Source organism: Myotis davidii, unplaced genomic scaffold, assembly GCF_000327345.1.
Source record: "Myotis davidii unplaced genomic scaffold, ASM32734v1 scaffold299, whole genome shotgun sequence".
Lineage (NCBI taxonomy): Eukaryota > Metazoa > Chordata > Mammalia > Chiroptera > Vespertilionidae > Myotis > Myotis davidii.
In genome coordinates, this window is record NW_006293088.1 from 2,185,031 (window position 1) to 2,206,392 (window position 21,362).

The 21,362-nt window shown below is 54.5% G+C and overlaps 1 protein-coding gene across 1 annotated transcript in view; it reads left to right on the forward strand.

Moving 5' to 3' along the window:
- The window catches only part of PADI2 (peptidyl arginine deiminase, type II), a 115,022-nt gene that overhangs the window by 57,412 nt on the left and 36,248 nt on the right, over positions 1 to 21,362 (forward strand). Inside the window, exons 2-4 of the mRNA XM_006766774.2 lie at positions 9,703 to 9,886; positions 10,969 to 11,041; positions 19,028 to 19,089. Coding sequence (XP_006766837.1) covers positions 9,703 to 9,886; positions 10,969 to 11,041; positions 19,028 to 19,089 — 319 coding nt within the window. The remainder of the gene's footprint in view (positions 1 to 9,702; positions 9,887 to 10,968; positions 11,042 to 19,027; positions 19,090 to 21,362) is intronic.

The following is a 21,362-nucleotide window of genomic DNA, read 5'->3' on the forward strand; positions in this document are numbered from 1 at the left end:
AGAGACTTCGTTGTTGTAGGGACTGTCCTGTGCATCGTAGGATGTGTTGGCAGCATCCCTGGCATCTGACCCCGAGATGCCAGTAGCAGTCCCCCGTTGTGACGATCAGAAAAGAAGCCCCTTGCCCTAGCTGGTTTGGCTCTCTGGATAGAGCGTCGGCCTGGGGACTGAAGGGTCCCAGGTTCGATTCCGGTCAAGGGCATGTACCTGGGTTGCGGGCACATCCCCAGTAGGGGGTGTGCAGGAGGCAGCTGATCGATGCTTCTCTCTCATCGATGTTTCTAACTCTCTATCCCTCTCCCTTCCTCTCTGTAAAAGATCAATAAAATATATTTTTTAAAAAAAAGAAATAAAAGAAGCCCCTTCAGGAACTTAAGAGGCTGGGCTGTAACTACTATTGTTACTCCTATTTCTGTAGTGGTAAGAGCTCCTGTTGGTACTAATAACAGCAGAGGATATGAGTAAGCTCTTATGAACCAAATGCATTATCTGCCACCTTCCTCCCCATAGACCTGAAGGTCCTGCTGGGATCAACCCATTTTGTAGATGAGGAGAGTGAGGCTCAAAGAGATGAAGCCATTTGCCCAACCTCACTTGGGACTCAGGTCCAGCTCTGTCTGACTCGAACTCATACTCAACCTCCACTGTATCCTGTGTGACCCTAAAACTAGCAGGGTGAACTGGATGACCCTCTCAGCCAGTGTCTCTTCCACCCTCTGCCCAGGCCATGATCCCTCTGCCCCCAGAGATCTCACCCATCTGCTTTCGACCCTCCCCTTCCAACTGCGTCCCCCCAGACCCAGACAAAGGTCCTGACTTAAATCCCCAGGTGCTGCCCGCCCAGGGTATCCAAGGAGACCCCAAAGGGCAAGGCCTGGTGGACCCTGGGCCCAGTTAGTTAGGGACTGGTATCCTGACTCCTCACTCCTTCTGAGTCACAGACATAAGGGAACAGGCCTTAGCTCCCACGCCCTTTCCCAAGGGCCCTGGGCCCCCCTTTCCTGAGATACACACACAGCAGGGCCCTCACCTTCCTCATCCCCAGCAGACCCTATATCCCACCCACCCTCTCCCAGCAAAACTGGCCCCTTTGGGGACGAATGCCCCAACCCAGCCACATTCCAAGTGCTCGTTTCCGCAAGCTCTGAGCAGATGCACAGAAAGAGGGAAGTGCGATTCTTTTTGTGGCGATGTACGTTGAGATAGTCGTTGAAGATACTTGCCAGTTCCTTCCCTGCTCTCACGTGCACTTATCGCAGTCTGGCCCGCGCATGCCTTGTCCACCCAATCCCCGCACGCCCCCTCCCCATGGTCTCTTTACCTGGCCGTCGCTTCTTCACTGGGCCTGGCCCGAGTCCCCTCTGGTTGTGTCTTGAAGCGGGAGAGGGGGCGCGAAGGGAGTGGTGTCCCAGGTTGGTGTCACCATCTCTGGTGAGTGATGCTTTCCTGAGCGGGAGCCAGGGACACCCGTGGAGCCTGGAGAGACTGGAGAAAGGGCAGCCTTGGAGTAAAGTGACGGCGGGTCACACGCTGCCCGGCTCTCCCACTGACCCACAAACCACCAGGGAGACGGCTCCTCCTGTCCTTCCCTCGCTTCTTCCAGCGCGTCGTGTCGCGTCATGTCTCAGTGTGGTAGCCGCATCTCAGATGCTCCACAGCCACCTGTCGCTGGTGGCCACTGTACTGAACAGTGCAGGCTCAGGGTTCCCGACTGGGCAGCTACCCCCAGTCCCTGGTGGGGAGAGGCCAGGGGCTGTGCCCTGACCCTGCAGGAGCTCCATGGCAGAGTAGGTGTGAACAGTTGTCTCTTGCCCCTGCAGGGCAGTCGTCTGGTTACATTTGACCTCAGGATGAGCCCATGAGGTAGGAGGTAGGAGGTGATCCCTGCCCTCTTCCCCAGGAAACCCCAAGGCACAGGCTGATCAGTCACTTTCTCAGTGGGGCCTTGCCCCTCACTCTCTGGCAGAAGATGGAAAGAGGGTGCCAGGGCAGAAGTTCCTAGACGTTGGCACAGTAAAATGCTGGGGAAGCCAGGAAGAGTGCGATTTGTATCCCGTCCCCATCTCACTCCCAGACTTCCTCTCTCTGGCTCTTGGTTGGTGTGTTTAGAAAGTACCCTTAGGACAAAGGCCAGGGAGGGTCTGAGATCCGGTCTGAAGCGATGGGGACTTGGGGTGCCGTGGTCTCCCCTCCCCATAGAGTCCAGGCCCTGCCTCACTGATTTTTCTCCTGCCAACTCTCCCACACAAACTCCGCTCCGGCCACATTGGCTTTGGGACGCTGTGAGCCCTGGAGTGCACCAAGTTCACTCCCACTGCAGGGCCTTGCAGGTGCTGTTCCCTCTGCCTGGAGCACCGTCCTCCAGACCCCTGCCAGCCTGACATCTACCCACCACGTCTCAGCTCAGTGTCACCTCCACCAGCATGTCACGGTGCCCTTCCCCGAGCCCCAGGCAGTCTCTACCTCACTACTGTGGGTTTTTCTTTGCAGATCTTCTTACTTACTGCACATGCCTAGCTAACATTTAGTTAACACCTCTTTGAACCAGGCAGCCTTCTCAGCACCTTGCATAGTCATCTTATTCATATTTAATAATTTACATGTGTTTAAGCTTCATAACAACTTAAGGAGTTAGTGCTATTATTGCCCCCTCTTATAGTCAGGGAAACTGAGGTAAGGAATGTTTGTCCAAGATGACACAGCTGACAATGGTGGCAGCACAGAACCCAGGCCCCTGACTGCACTGCCAGTGTCTGCCTTTGGGGACTTGTGCTTTAGGTGTGTCCCCCCTCCATGCTCACTGCCCTGCTGGTTCCCGTGCCCCTCCAGCCCCTAAGTCAATGAAGAGCTTCTTAGTTGAGTGAATGAATGAATGAATGAACGAACAAACGATGTGCAGTCTGATGTGTGTGGACTGGCTTGTCATTGGGCTGAGCTCTTCACCCCGACTGCAAGGGACAGACTCCGCTGGGTGGGCCCGTGGAAAGTCGGGGCATGTGGCCGACCTTGGCCAGAGCAGCACCTGCTCCTGAGAGAATGATGGGCAGGGGAATCAGGCCAAGTCAGGCGGCCCCATAAATCACAACAGCACCCAGAGCTCTCAACCCTGAACAGGAGGCCCTGCCAGGAGCTGCTCCAGGCTCAGGTGTCAAGCTCATTCTCAGAGAGCGGTGAGGTCCCCAGGAGGACCGGGCACCCTGTGGGTCGAGCCCACAGCCCCCTGCACAGCTGGGGTCCCCAAGAGCCTTTCCTTCCTGCCCACGGGGCCCGGAGTCATGATGGGAGCACTGTAGCAGGGGCTCACCCTGGTGCCCACCCCCCAGCTGGACAGGCGCACCTGCTACACTTCGGCGGAGGCCGGTTTTCAGAGGCAGCTCTCTCCTGCCCAGCCATGCCAGACCCTCTGCCCAGGAATTTTGACTAGTTCAAGCCTCAGTCATTAACCCAAGAGCCCAGGGCAGAAGCCAGCCTTTGCTGTCCCCTTTCTGGGCCTCTGACCCCCACATGAGAAATAAGTAAGGGGGCTCTAGAGCAGCGGTTCTCAACCTGTGGGTCGCGATCCCTTTGGCGGTCGAACGACCCTTTCACAGGGGTCGCCTAAGACCATCCTGCATATCAGATATTTACATTAAGATTCATAACAGTAGCAACATTACAGTTATGAAGTAGCAACGAAAATAATTTTAGGTTGGGTCACAACATGAGGAACTGTATTTAAAGGGCCAGAAGGTTGAGAACCACTGCTCTAGAGGCTCCGAAGAGCTTCTCATTTGACGCTCTCCTGAGCCAGGCTTGCCACTCACCCCGCCCCCCACCGGGTGTCCCTTCCTGGAGGACCTTTAGAGACCCTCTCTCAGGAAGGGAGCAGCCAGACCTAGAGCTGACCTCACCTTCTGCCATTACTGGCCCTGAGACTTAGGTCAAGGGGTTCCCCTCTGTGGGCCTCAACACGCTCATCTGTAAAATGGGATGACATTATTACTGGCTTCATGGGGTTATCGAAAGGATGGACTGATATCATGTGGGCCCAGGGGCTGGAACAGTTCCTGGAACCTGGTAAATACTCATAAGTAGCTATCATGAGTTAGTATTGGGTTCATTATATATTATTAAATCAAATAATAATGAGATCTGGCCTCAAAGAGTTCATAATGCTCATGAGAGAGAAATGCTGAGCATTTAAGTGTTGTTTGAGGCACCAGCAAAGGGAGGGAAAGATGAGTCCTGGCTGATGGATCAGGGAAGACTTCCCGGAAGAGGTGGCAACCAGGATGCAGAAGGGACAGGTGTTCACAGTGTGACCAGGACATGCTATGCAGACGCAGGGGTACCCAGCAGGAAACGTGGGACACATCAGGGCCAAAAGGGCAGAGTTCAAGTGTCCTGGAAGATAGAGCTGGAGAGTCAGGAAGCTCAGACCAGGGTTTTGAATGCCAGGCTCAGGCGATGGACTTTGTTCTGTAGGCAGTGGGGAGTCATCAACGGTGTCTGGGGAGACAGTGACCATAGAGTACATTGTTTCTTCCCTAAGGAGAGGGCCCAGGGCAGCAGGAGGCACCAGTGCCTAGACAGAGGCTGCTGAGGTTACCAAGCAGAGAGGGAGGCTGGCTGAAGGCAGACGTCCTGGTTGCCTCCAATTCCTGTCTAGAAGCAGCCACCCACCTCAAACCCAGCCACCACCTTGCCAGTACCGAGGCCTTGCCTCCCTCCCCAGCCCCTCACCTTGAGGGGGCTCACCTGGGGTTGCATGCCAGGCTGGCACCCACAACCCCCTCAGACCTCCTGCAGAGACCTGAGGACAGGACGCCACGCTCAGGCTGCCAGGAGCTGGGGTCACTGTGCAGCTGAGCTAGTTGGTGTTAATGAGGCTCAGGGCAGGTGGACAAGCTGAGAGCCAGACACCAGCGAAGAGCAGGCATGCCATGCCCAAGCCTGGGGCTGAGAGAGCTACCCCAGCCTGCAAGGCCACACGGTGACCCTGACCACTGACTGGGTGAAGCCACCGAGACTGGGTAGCTCCCGGCAGCTGTGAAGCTAGGCAGATGTTAAGTCAGAAAGCCCAGAATTCCTTGGGGTGGGCTCAGTGAACATCCCTTTTCTACGTCTGACCCTGCTTTCCAGACTTGCTCCAAGATCCTTTGGCACCAACCAGCCAGCCATTTATCTCCATTTCCATGGCCACCACCTGGTCCCAGACCACCACCATCGCTCACCTGGACAGCTGCAGTGGCCTTCTCGCTGTTTCCCTCATCCCAGTGTCGCTCTCCTGAAATCTGTTCCCCACCCTGCACCCTGGGCCACCTGCCTGCAGCGCAGAAACAATTGCCACCCCCGCTTTGAAGCGTTCATGCTCTCAGGAGAAAGGCCAGCTCCTCGCCATGACCTGGCCCTCTCCCCCCACTCCTCCCCTCCCCCGGCTCACCAACTCCAAACTCACAGACCTCCTTCCAACTTCTCCCACGTGCTAGACAAACATCCTTTTCAAACCCTCGCCCTGCTGTCCTGGCTGCTTGGAAATGTCGGCCCTGCTTGCTCTCCTCGCTCTGTCCCAGTCAGTGGTTCTCAGGCTGTGGCCCCCAGACCAGCAGCACCCGCCTCTCCTGGGAGCTTGTTAGCCTGTTCTTATTCACAGCATACGTGTGTCTCAAATCATCACGTCGGACACTTCACATACATACAATTCTGTTTGTCCAGTGTTCAGCAGTGACACTGGAGGAGGGGAAGAAATGCAGTTCCTCAGGCCCCAGCCCAGCTGAGTCAGAAGCCCTGGGGTTGGCCACCAACCTATATCTTAACAGGTCCTCCGGGGCATGCTGACACATGCTCAGATTAAGAAACACTGGTCTATTCATTCTTGTCATTCCTTCAGAGGGGAAAGTGTAGATCTTAGCTCAAATGCCACTTCCTCCAGGAACCCTTCCTTGACTCCCCGGTCAGGGCCTCAGGCACACCATACGTCTCCTTTATAGCAATGACCACAGCTGTAAACACACAAGCAATTGTGTAATTCATTGAAAGTCTTTCTCTTCCACTAGAATATATGCTCCACGCGTCTAGGAAATGTTTTTTGTCAATCTGCTCCCAGCACCTAGAACTGTACCTGGCACATAGTAAGTGCTCAATAAACACATGTGGCGTGAATGACTAACGGCATAAGCAAGCCCTCCTCTTCCAGCCCTTCCTGCAGCAAATATTTCTGTTTACTTCATGCCTGCACTAGGCCAGATGCTGAAACAAAAGGAAAGACAGCCCCTATCTCCAAAGAGCTAACAGCCACCGGGGAAAATAAACATGGGGACAAACCCACTAAATTGTGTCTTCAAGTAGGGAGGGACCGTTGCCAGGCAGAGAATTCAGGGAGAAGTATTGCAGGGAGAAGGAACAGCGTATGCAAAAAGCACGGTGAGATGGAGCGGTGCAGGCAGTGGAGAGGTTGGAAGGAGTTGCAGAAAATGAGTCTGGAGAGGCAAGCTGAGACGTAGTGGTGAAATGCCACTGAGTGAATTCCAGGCTAAAGAGTCTGGGTTTTATTGTACGGGTCGGCACTGGGGCGCCTCTGCATCATTTCCAGCAGGCGAGGGACCTGGTATCTTTTTTTTTTTTTTTTTGAGTCACTCCAGTTGCAGAGTTTGGGAAGCCAAGAAGGGTGGCTTCATCCATTCATTTATTCCCAAAGTCTATAGTGACTATGGCCACGTGCTGGGTGCTGGGATACAGTGGTGGGCAGAGTAGAGGCGGTCCCAGGACGTGGCAGCCGGTCCTTCTGTCCACACTATCCTTATCTTTGCTGCTATCCCATAAGCAGGAGATCACAGCCACCTCCAACGCCCCCACTCTCTTGCCCTGGATACTGTCCTGGGCGCCTCCCTGCAGCCCCCAGGGACAGCAGAGGCGCCCATTGCCCCTGGCTCTCGGGTTTCTGGGGGGGATTCTGAGAGGTTCTTCTGGGAAGGGAGGCAGCCAACAGGATCGCCTGAGACAATGGGCGCCTTTGTTGCTTCTGCCAGGGCTGCTCCAAGAATAGCTGTTTGCTCAGCTCCGAGCAGGGCTGGTGCTGGATAGTAGGAGGGTGTGGGGCCCTGGAGCTTTAGTGTGGGCCAGGCGTTAACCCCCTGCGCCTCTGGGCCTCCCCCAGCGTCTCCCTGGCCGGGAGGAAGGAAAGAAGGCATCAGGAAGCATCACTTACAGCACTAACTGTTGCCAGTCTGGGTCCGAAACCAACCTCCTGCCCTGCGAGTTTATAAAGCGTTTTTTTCAAAATAGAATTGTATGCGGAAACCCAACATATAACGCCAGGTGGAATAACTGGCTCTAGTTAAAGTGGGGAATCCAGCAGAGGGAACCCCAGCTTTTCAGAACCTCGGACCTTAGCCCTAGACCTGGTCCCATTCACTCAATTCGCACTTGATGAATCAGAGAGAGGAGAAGCACCTTGCTCCAGGCCACCCAGGAAGTTGGTGGTCACAGCAGGGACTGGCACTCGAGGAATATTTCCCAGGACTGAGCCCACGATTGCCCAAGCTCTTGTGATTTTTAGCAAAACCATATTGCACCTATAGTGCTATTAACAGTTTTCTTTGAATTGACTCACAGTTTTCTTCTAACTTTGTTTTAAATGGAGATCTTATGTCATTGCCATACGTAGCAAGCCTTTGTCGATTGCCTTAAAAAGATAACACATTTAATAGATACATGCATCTTTTAAAATGCCCATCCGCGTGCCGCCTAAAAGCATCTTACACGTGTACCCACACCTGGCCAACAGGCGTCCAGCCTCAGCTCAGCCCAGTGTTCCCACGATAGACTGGGAATTTAGAGGGTAGATGGACAAGAATTTAAGGGGCCTTGCGGTTCCTTAGGGAGCTCCTTTCCCAGCGATGAGTATGAGCTGCCGGATCCTTGCCCACTTCTCTCCTGCCAGGAGCCCCTATCGACGGGCCCGGGTCACAGAGGCCCTGCATGGTGGCTTCTGCAGATTAACGCTCACCACAGTGGCCACCCAGAGCTCTACCCACCAGACGGCACTGCTGAACATCTAGACCAGGGGCTCCCAAACTCTAGCCACTGGGCCAGCAGCACCAGCAGGTCCTGAAAACACGGTGGAAGTGCATATTCTCAGGCCTCACCCCAGACCTACTGAATCCGATACTCAGAGGAGGGGCCCAGCAGTCAGTGTCTTGGCAAGCCCTCCAGGTGCGGCTGCTGCTGCTGAACTTCGAGAGCCATTGGTCTAAACCTCTCATTCAACCCTGGCCACTGTTCACACCTTCAGCCGCCCCAGCCACACCTCAGCCCTGCCAGCCAGACTCTCCAGGGATGGGATCCATAGGTCTGTAGCCTTAAAATAAACCCTGAGGATTTCAACAGAACCCCTGATGATTCTAATGCCCAGCCCATAGTGGAGAACTATTCTGGTACCAGGAACACCAGACCCTCAAAATAGCAGATACGCCCTTGAGGCAGACACGTGTTCGTATGTCTTAGTCCCAAATCCCATGAGAATTCCACTTAAATCCCTCTGAGCCCTCTTTGACCTTTGGGAACCTTCAGACCATAAACTGGATTTAGCAAAACCATCAGCCTTAGGCACCTTTCTTGCCTAGCCTCTTTGTCCTTCCTGTTACCGCCCCTTAAGCTAGTGTCTTAGGCAGCTTGCGCTGCTGTAACAAAATACCATGGCTGGGTGGCCTAAAAAGCAGAAATTCATATTCTCACAGTTCTGGGGCTGGAAGTCTGAGAACAGGGTGCCAGCACCCTCAGGTTCTGGGGAGGACTCTCTTCCTGGCTTATAGCCAGCCGCCTTCTCACTGTGTGCTAACATGGCCCTTCTCATGCGCATGGAGAAATCTCTCCCTCCTCCTCTTAAAAGGCGACCAATTCTATAAGAAGACCCTCACTCTCATGACTTCATTTAACCTTAAGTATGTTCTAAACGTCCATCTTCAAATACAATCGCATTGGGGCTTAGGGCTTTGATATGTGAATTTGGTGGGGACACAAACATTCAGTCCATGGCAACTGGATCAAACCTGTTTGTTTCCTGCCCTGAAATCTTGATGGCTTTTCAAGAAATTCCAAGTATTTTCCTCTCAATAGAAAACCACTCTGGAACCCCAAGGAGTGACTCAGAGGAGGGGACTCGGAGCTGTGGAAGCTGCAGCAGGAAAGAGGGGTCTCTGTGGCAAAGCCAGCTCACTCCTGCCCCTGCAGGGCCCGCATTCCAGGCTCCATCCCTGTGCAAACCCAGCACTTGGATGACCTCCCACCCCCCCGGCCTTCATCTGAGTTCTCCTGGCCTCCAGCTCACATACCGGATGGGAGGGTGGAAGACAGGGTCTAGGCTTAGTGCTGCCTTGGAAGCGAATTCACTCCTCGCCTGAGCCTCAGACATCCGCCCTGCGGTGCCACAGAGCCCCCACAGCTGGGTGCCCATCGGAAGCATCAGGAAGCTTGCTGAGAATTCAGATTCCCAGGCCCCCTGCCCTCAAACATTCTGACTCAGTAGTTACAAGATTGGCCCGGGAATCTATACTTTAACAAGTGCCTTCTTCACCACAGGCATTTGCAATATAGCTGGGTCCTTTGGAGTCCCCCAGGCCAGACAACCTCAAAGGTCCCTGCAGCCTCCAGGAGTCTCCTCCTGAGCCTCCCGTCCCACCTGCCCCCGGCACCCACCTAACGTGCTTTCCTCTCTCCCTGCAGCGCAGCCCCAGCGGGGGCCCAGACCTTCAGCCTGAAGCGCTCGGAGCACGTGCGGGTGGAGGTGGTGTGTGACGGGCAGGCCGAGGAGGTGGCCACCAACGGCAAGCAGCGCTGGCCTCTCTCGCCCAGCACCACGCTTCGGCTCAGCATGAGCCAGGCCAGCACCGAGGCCAGCAGCGACAAGGTACCCCGGCTGGGGAAGTCCACCCGCCCCCCCCGGGTCAGGAGAGCCAGGGGCCGCGCTGGAATCAAGACAGGCTAGACCTGTGGTCGGCAAACCGTGGCTCGGGAAGAGCCACACTCAAGGGGCCAAAGAGCCGCATGTGGCTTGCGAGCCGCGGTTTGCCGATCCGCAGTTTACCGACCACTGGGCTAGACCAGAGCTGTCCCATAGAAACAGGTGCAAGCCACACGTGTCATTTTCCATTTCCTAGGAGCCACATGAAAGGAGAAAAAGAAACAGGTGGACTTAATTTTAACAATATATTTTACTTAACTACACATACCAAAATATTATCGTTTCGGCATGGTATCAGCATAGAAAACATTGGTGAGGTAGCTTACACTCTACTTTTATCCCAAGTCTAGATCTGGTGTGCGTTTCACACATACAGCACATCTCCATCCGGACTTGCCGCATTTAGAATGCTCGATAGCCGCCTGCGGCGAGTGGCTGCTGCAGGAGACAGCTCCGTGTTGACCAGGGGATGACAGCTTCGTGGAAGGTTAAAATTGCGGGCTGCTGAGTGATGGCATATTAGAATCATTGGGAGTGACAGCCACAGATGTCCTTGTTTTGGTCATGTATAAAATGGGCCGCTGGGTGCCCAGGCCACCAAGTGATTTGCCCAGGTGGTAAAGCCAAGACCAGACTCTGCTCACTGGGTTCTCTAGTTATGAACTTCATGTGCCCCATGGCAGTGATGGGGCTGGGCCTTTTCCAAGGGAAACCACCTCAGCCCTGCCCCTGGTTGCAGATGTGGGGACCCCGCAGGCAGCAGGATATATCAGGGGGCACAGGTGGGCAGTCAGCACCCTGGATGCACTCTGAGAGGATGGGAAGCCCCTATCTAGTTTGATAATCTGGGGGAAGCAGCCCACCAACCCAGGAGTGCTTCCTGGAGGAGAGGGTCCAGATGTGTGGGAAAAGCTGGCTTGACGAGCTGTGAGCTGAAAGGCAGGGAGGGTGGTCACTGTAGAGTTTCCTGCCTGCGATAAGAGATTTCTGTTCTTCTCTCCCCCCCACTGCACGCCCTCCCTACCAAGGTCACTGTCAGCTACTATGAGGAGGAGGGAAACAGCCCCATCGACCAGGCTGGGCTCTTCCTTACAGCTATCGGTGAGTGGACAAGGCTCTGGCTTGGGAGCCTCATCCCAGGGCCTGGCATGCCGCCCTTCTCAGCAGCACGTGGGCTGCTGTCAATGCTGCAGGCCTGGCACTCAGAGCTTCCTCTGAATAATGCAGGACCGAGGAGCGGTGCCCAGGCCCTTCTCTACTAGCGTGGGGGGTGTCCTGCCAGCAACTCACCCCAAAGTCAGGGTCCCTGTCCCAGGCTCTCTGGATCACAGGGGAGGAGAAACCTGTTCCTCCCCCCACCCCCTCCCCTGCAGCCTGGAGAAGGGCTTGCCTCTCATAGTGAGGGCGATGGCCTGCCCACAGTCTGTGCTGTCCTTGACAATCTAGCTACTCCTTTACCCTCCCTGGACCCAGAGATGCAGCCTGGGTCCTTACCTCACCTCGTTCAAGCCCTTCATGTAACTCATGAGGGCAGTGAGGCCCAGAGAGGTTAGGGGACTCACTCATAGTCACACAGCAACTCGGTGGCAGGTTGAGTTCAGAACTCAGGATGATTCCCTCCCAGGTTTTCCCCACTGCACAGCAATCCCCTGTCCTGGGTGGAGCCCAGCCTGGCTCAGCAAGGCCCAGAGGTGTGGTCTTCTGAACCTTCCGTCCTCCAACTCTTCTGCAGTTAGGATGTTAATTATGTGTATTTTTAAATTTTTAAAATCATACACTGTGATTATATTTCAGGGGATGATTTGCCCATCCAGCCTTGGTTTAACATTGACAGGTGCTACATGGCGGGGGGGTCCTCCCTGGACCCAGAGATGCAGCCTGGGTCCTTAACTCACTTCATTCAAGCCCTTCATGTAACTCATGAGGGCAGTGAGGCCCAGAGAGGTTAGGGGACTCACTCATAGTCACACAGCAACTCGGTGGCAGGTTGAGTTCAGAACTCAGGATGATTCCCTCCCAGGCTTTCCCCACTGCACAGCAATCCCCTGTCCTGGGTGGAGCCCAGCCTGGCTCAGCAAGGCCCAGAGGCGTGGTCTTCTGAACCTTCTGTCCTCCAACGCTTCTGCAGTCAGGATGTTAATTATGTGTATTTTTAAATTTTAAAAATCATACGCTGTGATTATATTTCAGGGGATGATTTGCCCATCCAGCCTTGGTTTAACATTGACAGGCGCTACATGGCGGGGGGTTGGGGAGGGAACTGCCGGCTGTTGAGTGTTGACTTCGTGCTGAGTACTTTAAGAGAGATACCGGTGTCTTCCATTTAGTGAACACCTACTCTGTGTTCAGGACCGTGCTGGGGGCTTTGAGGGAGAGGAGGAGGAGAAACACCTGACATTCATTAAGCACCTACTGTGTGCCAGGCTCTAATACTTGATGCCTTACTGTCATGATCTTAGTGGTCTTACCACTGTTCCAAGAATAGACACTGCTGTTGTCCCCATTTCACAGATGAGAAAACCAAGGCTCTTGACAAGTAAAATAAACAAAAACTTGCCTGAGGCCACACACCTGGGAAGTGGTTTGTGAAAGCCAAGTCTTTTCCATTACCTCGTATTCTCCAGGGGTCTTGGAACACACACCCCCGCCTCCATCCCCCCCCCCACTCTTGAGCTCACCACCCCCCCCCCCGAAAGAAAACATCCAGTTCCCAGGCCAGCCCCTCCTCCTCCAGCCCGTGCTTTTAGCTGCCAAAATGGGCTCGACGGCAGTGTCTTCTGCTTCTCAGCTTATTCCCAAAGGGCTTGGGTGCCGGTCACCCTGTCCCTCCTACACCAAGGGGGTGCCCAGCCTGGGGTGGGGTCCTCAGGACAACCTCAGGGTCCTAGAGAGATGGAAACTAGAGCTTACCAAGCTGCAACTGAGGGCAGGCACGGGGGTGGACCTCGCATGCACGCATAGCCCCCAGGTTGTCTCGGATGACCGCCCCGAGGAAACCGAAACCCTCAGAGATGGACACCTGAGGACGTAGGCAGGAGGGGCAGCGGCCGGAGGCCTGTGAAGTGAGGTGATCCCAGAGCCTGGCTGCAGCACTAGCAAGACTTCACCCAAGCAAGGCAGACTCGGGATAGATGGCAGGACTTCCCTCGCCCCAAAAGATGGCAAAGCTTGTGCTGGCGCCCCAGAAGATACCAAACACGCCCAGGGTGGACGGCCAGGCTCGTCCTTCTGACATTCTGAGGTTGTGGTTTCACTGGGCAATTATTTTTGTTGTTGTTGTTAATCCTCACCCAAGGATATTTTTCCATTGATTTTTAGAGTGGAAGGGAGGGGGAGAGACAGAGAGAGAAACATCGATGTGAGAGAGACACATCGATTGGTTGCCTCCCACACGCGCCCCGACCAGGGCCAAGAATGGAGCCTGCAATGGAGGTACGTGCCCTTGACCAGAATCGAACCCGGGACCCTTTAGTCCACAGGCCGACGCTCTATCCACTGAGCCAACCCAGCCAGGGCATGGAAGTGTTTTTCTTTTTTTGCTTAATCCCTTCACTTTTTCCCCAGCTCCCAACCCCCCTCCCCTGACAGCTGCCAGTCCGGGCCAGTAAAATGCCCACCACCACCCCCACACACCAAAAATAAATAAATAAGACTGGCATCTTTGATGGTTGGCCCAAAAAAAAGACATTAATAATTTGTCATCAATGATCACCATCATTTCAACAGATGAACACCTAAAACGTAGGCAGGTATGATCCCAGCAGGAAAGAGTCACCAGCATTGCAGCAATAAAGCTTTATGGAAAACGCACCTCACTGAACCGTCTCCTGTTCCGCCAGGGACTGGCGAGAATTTGGTCTCTCTGCCTTTCCAGGTCTTGTCTTCTCTCGAGCATCTACCCAGGTGTGCTTGAGCCCCACATCCTGAGTAATCACTTGGGGGCAGCACCTCAGAGGCAGGATCAACCCCAAGTGGGGGGGTTGTCTCCCAAGGGCATATCCGAGTCTGTCTCACCCGTTTTGTCCTGAGCAGAAAGAATTCTGGACCAAAGTAGTCAGAACTAAGTGTAAGTACTGGCTCTGTCCCCTCCCGTCCATGGTGACCGTCACCCCTCTGGGCCTCAGTTTCCTCATCTGCAAAATGGGCTCGCAGTGCAGTCTTGCACATTGCTTGCAAGGATTCGGTGGGATGAGTGTGCAAAGAGCCTGGTGTGGAGTAGGTGCTCAGGCAATGCTCTCTTTCCTTTTCCCCCTTCCTCTTGGAGTGGCTACACCTTCTCTCTGCCTGGGTGAAGTTGAAGAACCTTACTGCCCTCAGTCTTCCTCTTGGAATTTAGGAGCAAACCCACAGTGCCCTTGGCCAAATCAGGTTCTAGGTCTTGGTCTCAGGCCTGCCAAGGACTTGCTGTGTGACCTTGACAAGTTGCCCACCTCCTCTAGGCCTCACATTTTTTAGGCTATAACATGAGGGGGTTGAGACCTGGCCGGTGTGGCTCAGTTGGTTGGAGCATCGTCCCGTACACCACAAGGTTAAAGGCTTGATTCCTGGTCAGGGCTCATACCTAAGTTGTGGGTTTGATCCCTCGTCCTCTGAGAGGCAACCAATTGATGTTTCTCTCTAACATTCATATTTCTCTCTCTCTCTAATCAATGAACATATCCTTGGTGGAAGTTTTTTTTAAAAAGAGGGGTCTGAGCTCATTGATCCCTGAGGACCTTCCAGACTCCAGTTAGGACTGATGTGCAAAACTCTCCTCTTGAGGGAGAAGGTGGGGGTGGGAGGAGAGAGGTGAGAGTCTCAACCTCCTTGCTGTTGTCCTGGCAACGGGAGCCGTACACCGACCAGAGCCGTGACAACTTTTAGCATCCACCTGAGGACCTCATTCCTCACGCCCCCTTCCCAGCGCCTAGGATGGCTGAGGGGGACAGAGACCTCCTTCCCCACCACACCCCAGGCTGCCCGTGAGGGCGAGAAAGCCAGGCGCCCCGCCGCTGCCCATGGGGCTGGCTGCCCACCAAAATGCCTGTGGCTCTCTGTCAGAGCTAAGGCTTCAGTGTCTAGATTCTCACTCAGGCAGACTGCCTAAAAGCCAATTTGGCATTTTCCGTTCATCTGCCCCACACCCCAGGCGCCACCTGACACCTTGGGGCTATTCCCAGGAGCCGAGGTAGGACTCGGAGCCTCTGGGGAATGTCTAGAGCCCCTAGACCCTCAGACACATGTCCTCGCCCTCCTTCCTCCCCAGGGAGGCATTGCCATCCCAGACGGGCAGAGGTCACGACCCCACGAGGATCATCCCCTTGGAATCTCGTTAAATTGGACACTGGGAGAAAGGTTGATGGGGAGAAGTCCTGCAGGGATGGCTTGTAGCTTGGAGGGGATCCCGAGGGAGGGGGAGGGGCGAGAAGGCCATCGCAGCTGAATTTGGAGACGGCTCATGGGTCATGAGACAGAAAATGCGCAGTGGGCGGTTGGAAGGTGGGTGGCATAGAAGCCCAATTACGTAATGGGTTGCATAACGGGAAGCCAGTGAAACCTCCCCGAGTTTCATAAGTCAAGAAAGAGCAATGAGCATCGTATTTAGTGTGTGGAGGCTGCTTCAGGCAGGTGCGGGGATGGGCCTGCCGGGGGACAGCTGTGTTTCTTTAGAACAGCGGTTCTCAACCTGTGGGTCGCGACACCTTTGGGGGTCGAACGACCCTTTCACAGGGGTCGCCTAAGACCATCGGAAAACACCTATATAATTACATATTGTTTTTGTGATGAATCACTATGCTTTAATTATGTTCAATCTGTAACCATGAAAATACATCCTGCATATCAGATATTTGCATGACGATTCATAACAGTAGCAACATGACAGTTATGCAGTAGCAATGAAAATAATTTTGTGGTTGGTTAGGGTCACCACAACATGAGGAACTGTATTAACGGGTCGCAGCATTGGGAAGGTGAGAACCGCTGCTCTAAGGCCATTCAGCTGACCGTGTGAGGCCCACCCAGATTATCGAAGCTCATCTCTACTGAAAGTCACCCCTCTCAGATACCCCTACATTCATGTTTGATTGAATAACTGGGGGCTGTCATTCAGCCAAGTTGACGCATAAAACCAACCATTGCGCACAGGAAGTGGGAGACGTGAAGGAGACGTGGAAGGTGAGGGGGAGCTCACCAGATGGAAGGGGAGGAACTGTCCTCTGTCCGCACATCTGTCTGAGCCCATGTCCTCACCTGGTAGCTGTTGGGGGTGGGGAGGTGGTGGTAGAGGGGAGCGTTCCTATTCTGGCTCTTTCCAAGGGTGTTGTAAGAATCAAATATGAAAGGGCTTTAAAATGGATAAAGTTCCACTCATATCGAAAGGATCATTATTGACTTAATTCCTTGAAAGAAATTGACAATGAGAACTTTCTCACTCACTGAGTGTTTTGGGGGGGTAATTCCAACACCACCCAGTGGGAATTTACACCTGGCCTGGCTAGCTGGTAAACCTTGTCCCAGAAATGTTTTCACTGTTCTGTAAATAATCCAAATATGGCCTTAGTGCAGTGGTTCTCAACCTGTGGGTCATTTGTAACAGAAAATACATCCTGCATATCAGATATTTACATGACGATTCATAACAGTAGCAAAATTATGAAATAGCAACGCAAATAATTTTATGGTTGGGGGTCACCACAACATGAGGAACTGTATGAAAGGGTCGCGGCATGAGGAAGGTTGAGAACCGCTGCTTTCGAAGGTATTCGGGACTGTTCGGTGTCTTGTGCGTGATGTGCACAGAGTCATAAAATTTTTCAGCGTAAGAAATCCTAGCGAAGTAAAGCACAATGAAGTGCTTTATCCTGGATCTCAGGGACACACCCAGGAGCCAACTCCTCCGGGGATGACCTTCAGGGGAGCAGGTCAGGTGTGGGAAGGCGGCCTTGACCTTGGGAGGCAGCCCAGGGCAGAGAGCAGCCGGGATCCGTGGAGGGAACAGCCCAGGGCTGGGGTCTGCATCCAGGGGCCCAAGCGGGACGCCTGGCTCTGCACTCTCTGGGGACTTCCCGTCACTTCCCCGCTGCTGCCTCGGTTTCCTCATCTGTGTGGGCGGCTCGAAGGGAGAGCGTGCATGGGAAGTGCCTGCCGCTGCCAGAGGGAACTATACGCCTGAGAGATTATTATCTTCAAAAGCAAAGAGAGCGACTCCTTCGGGAGGCAGGTCTGCGGCGGTTCCCAGGGAGGAGTGTCCGTGGGGTGCGTCCAGCTGGAAAGTTCCTGAAGGTCCGGGAGCCAAAATCAATAGAGTTCCTCCACCTGAGCCTGCAGCCTCTCGGTCAGCAGCAGGTGGTTCTGGCTTTCCCGCTTTCTCCCTAAAGTCCTTAGCCTGCCCCAGCCTCCCCGATTTCTGGCAGGGGACACCTCTGAGTCTCGGTTTGCTCACCTCTAAAACGGGAACAACACTGTGCATCCCATAGGACTGGGACTCCTTGAGAGCAGGCCCTGTACCCAATGGCCCATCCATAGGGCTCTGGACCCAATGTGGGGTCTGGACCCAGATGCTCACCCGTGACCTGCTGAGGGAATGGAGCCAACGGCAGAAGTGTATAAAACTCTGCCTTACAGTATCTAACAGGCTGCTGACATGGGGCCACTGGAGTGCCCCTCTCCCAAGGACCAGGTGCCGTGAAAGCCGCCCCTCCCACGGCCTCCTTCTCCCCCGAGAAAAGCCCCGTTCGAGGGTGGGAGGGAATCGAACTGTGAGCAAAGGGAAGACGTGAACATAATCCCCAGCTCGGGGTGAGCCACCGGAGGAGGGCTGACATCAGTGCCTTCCCGAGCCAGGACCCTCCGCCCCACCCAGGCCAGGGAGAGGGCATGCCTGCCAAGGGGACTCACCAGGAATCCATCCATTCCACCCAACTCCCATCGCAGTCCAAGTCATGCCCAGCGTGAGGCCGAGCCCTCTGGGCAGTTCCCGGGCCTGGATCCCGCTCATCTCGTTCTGTGTGATGCTCCCATCACCTTCCCAACAATTCCCCTGCCCCGCCCTGCTAGTCTCTGATGCATTTTGCCTCGCAGGGACATTCAGCGATAGCTGAAGCCATTCTGGTTGTCACGCTGGGGGCTGTCACTGACACCCAGGGCGCAGAGGGCAGGGAGACTGCTAAACATCCCCGTGCACAGAACAACCCTCCACACAGAAGTGTCCGACTCAAAATGTCCGTGGTGCCTATTTGAATTTAAATAAGCATACTTATTTATTCAGTCATACTATTGCAATTAATGCAACTCCTCTGACTGGAAAGGGCCCCATTCTGCAGGTAAAGAAACTGGGGACCAGAGAGGCTGTTGAATCTGGCCAAAGTCACACAGCTTATAAGCAGAGAACCGGAGTTCGAACCCAGCACTGTCTGATGCTGCCTCTTGGGTTCATGTCACTGCCCCACACAGGTTCCATGAAGCCTGTCCCCACAAAGGTCCCCAAGAGGAAGGAGAAATAGGGACCCCTCCCGGGACCCTCTGTCTCACAGCCTGGCCTCTCGAGCACCCTCAGACTGAGAGGGTCAGAGACCCAGTTTCCCTCCCAAACTAAAGCCCTCAGTTTGTGAAGGTGAGATCTGGGCCACTGAGAATTCTGGGAGAGATACACACGCTCAGACACACCTGTGCACACATGCCCTGGCCAGGCTGGGGAAGGCAGTGCAAGAATCCTATGACAGTTTTCAAAATAAGAACTTCAAATCAGACCAACCGCAGTGGGTACCCCAGTTCCGCTAGTGCCACTGTGTGACCCTGGGCAGAATCTGGCCTCCCTGGACCGAGGCTCCCAGATCTGTACAGTAAGGCTCACCCCACCCACCACCCAGCGTTGACTGGTGGGAGATCCAGACCTTGCTGACCACACCTCTCCGAGCCGTAAGCAGGCAGGGGTGTGAGGCAGGGGGTTGGATGAGATGCCCACAGCAAGGCCCTCCTTCCAAGGACGGAGCAAATGGTGAGCTACGCCCTCATCCCACTGTCCCTGCCCCACCCTGCCCCTGCCCCACCCTGTCCCTGCCCACCCTGCCCGGCAGCTCAGCAACTCACCCGTGTGTCTGTCCCCAGAGCTCTCCCTGGATGTGGACGCAGACCGGGACGGCGTGGTCGAGAAGAACAACCCAAAAAAGGTACCTCGCTGCCAGGACAGACTCACTGGGGGCTCCGGGGCAGAGCCCCAGGCTGGGTACTAAAGCAGCCGGTCCTCCCAGGAAGCACAGGCAGCTCTCAGTCTCCGAGGAGGAAACTGGGGCCTGAGACAGGCTCCCCGACACACCACACACCGTGACAGACACACCACACACCATGAGAGACACACCGCACACCCCACCAACACACGACACACCGTGACAGCCACACCATGACAGACACACCACACACTATGACAGACACACCGCACACTGCGACAGACACACTGCACACTGCGACAGACACACTGCACACTGCGACAGACACACCGCACACAGTGACAGACACACCGAACACCCCACAAACACACAGCACACAGTGACAGACACACCGAACACCCCACAAATACACAGCACACAGTGACAGACTCACTGCACACTGCGACAGACACACCACACACTGTGACAGACACACCGCACACCATGAGAGACACACCGAACACCCCACAAACACACAGCACACAGTGACAGACACACCACACACTGTGACAGACGACACACCACACACCATGAGAGACACACCGAACACCCCACACACACACAGCACACCGCAACAGACACTGCACACCGCGACAGACACGCCGCACACAGTGACAGACACGCCGCACACAGTGACAGACACACCGCACACCATGAGAGACACACCGAACACCCCACAAACACATGACACACCGTGACAGACACACCATGACAGACACACCACACACCATGAGAGACACACCGATCACCCCACAAACACACAGCACACCGCAACAGACACTGCACACCGCGACAGACACGCCGCACACAGTGACAGACACACCGCACACCATGAGAGACACACCGACACTGCACACTGCGCACAGCACACCGCAACAGACACTGCACACCGCGACAGACACGCCGCACACAGTGACAGACACACCGCACACAGTGACAGACACCGCACACAGTGACAGACACTGCACACTGCGACAGACACACTGCACACAGAGACACACTGCACACTGCGACAGATACACTGCACACAGTGACAGACACTGCACACAGTGACAGACACAGTGACAGACACTGCACACTGCGACAGACACACTGCACACTGCGACAGACACACTGCACACTGCGACAGACACACTGCACACTGCGACAGACACACTGCACACTGCGACAGACACACTGCACACTGCGACAGACACACTGCACACTGCGACAGACACACTGCACACTGCGACAGACACACTGCACACTGCGACAGACACACTGCACACTGCGACAGACACACTGCACACTGCGACAGACACACTGCACACTGCGACAGACACACTGCACACTGCGACAGACACACTGCACACTGCGACAGACACACTGCACACTGCGACAGACACACTGCACACTGCGACAGACACACTGCACACTGCGACAGACACACTGCACACTGCGACAGACACACTGCACACTGCGACAGACACACCGCACACAGTGACAGACACACTGCGCACAGTGACAGACCCACTGCACACCATGAGAGACACACCAAACACCCCACAAACACACAGCACACCGTGAGAGGCACATCCCACACCACGACAAACCCACCGCACGCCACGTCAGACCCACAGAGCAGCCACATTCCTGTGGGAACAGGCTCCCACGTCTCAGTTCCCCCACCCACAGGATGGGGAGCCCAGTTCAGAGAGTTGCTGGAAAAATTAACTGTCCTGCCACAGAGGAAGTGCCACCAAAGATTTGCTCTTATAATTTGCTTTTTTTTTTCCAATCTGAGCGGGAGAGACCGCCAGGAGCAGAAGGCTGCGTTAACCCTCAGTTCAAGTTTAATGCTGCGTGCACAGCCCCTCTCCTGTTTACTTCTTTATTCATTCATCCATCATTCATTCGCTTTTCTTCCTATTCTGCTCTCCCACAAAGGACCATTCTAATGGCTTTACTGTGTCCCTTTCTGTTCTTATGATTCTGGCAAAACCTGTCAGCTGGTTGGTGTGCGTGTATTTTTAACTTGTGCAAATGGCACTGTGTTCTTGACCCCATTCCGTTCCGTACTTTTGCCTCAACCCAGTTTTTTTAAGCTCCATCGGTTTTTCTCTGTTACATCCTCTCATTGTTTTCCACAACAATCTAAAGCCTGGTTGAAATGATACATAGGTGGATACTTTAAAAAGTTAACCGAATACCCCCACGAGGAGACTAGGGACTAGCTGCTGGCCCCAGGTTCCCTGCTT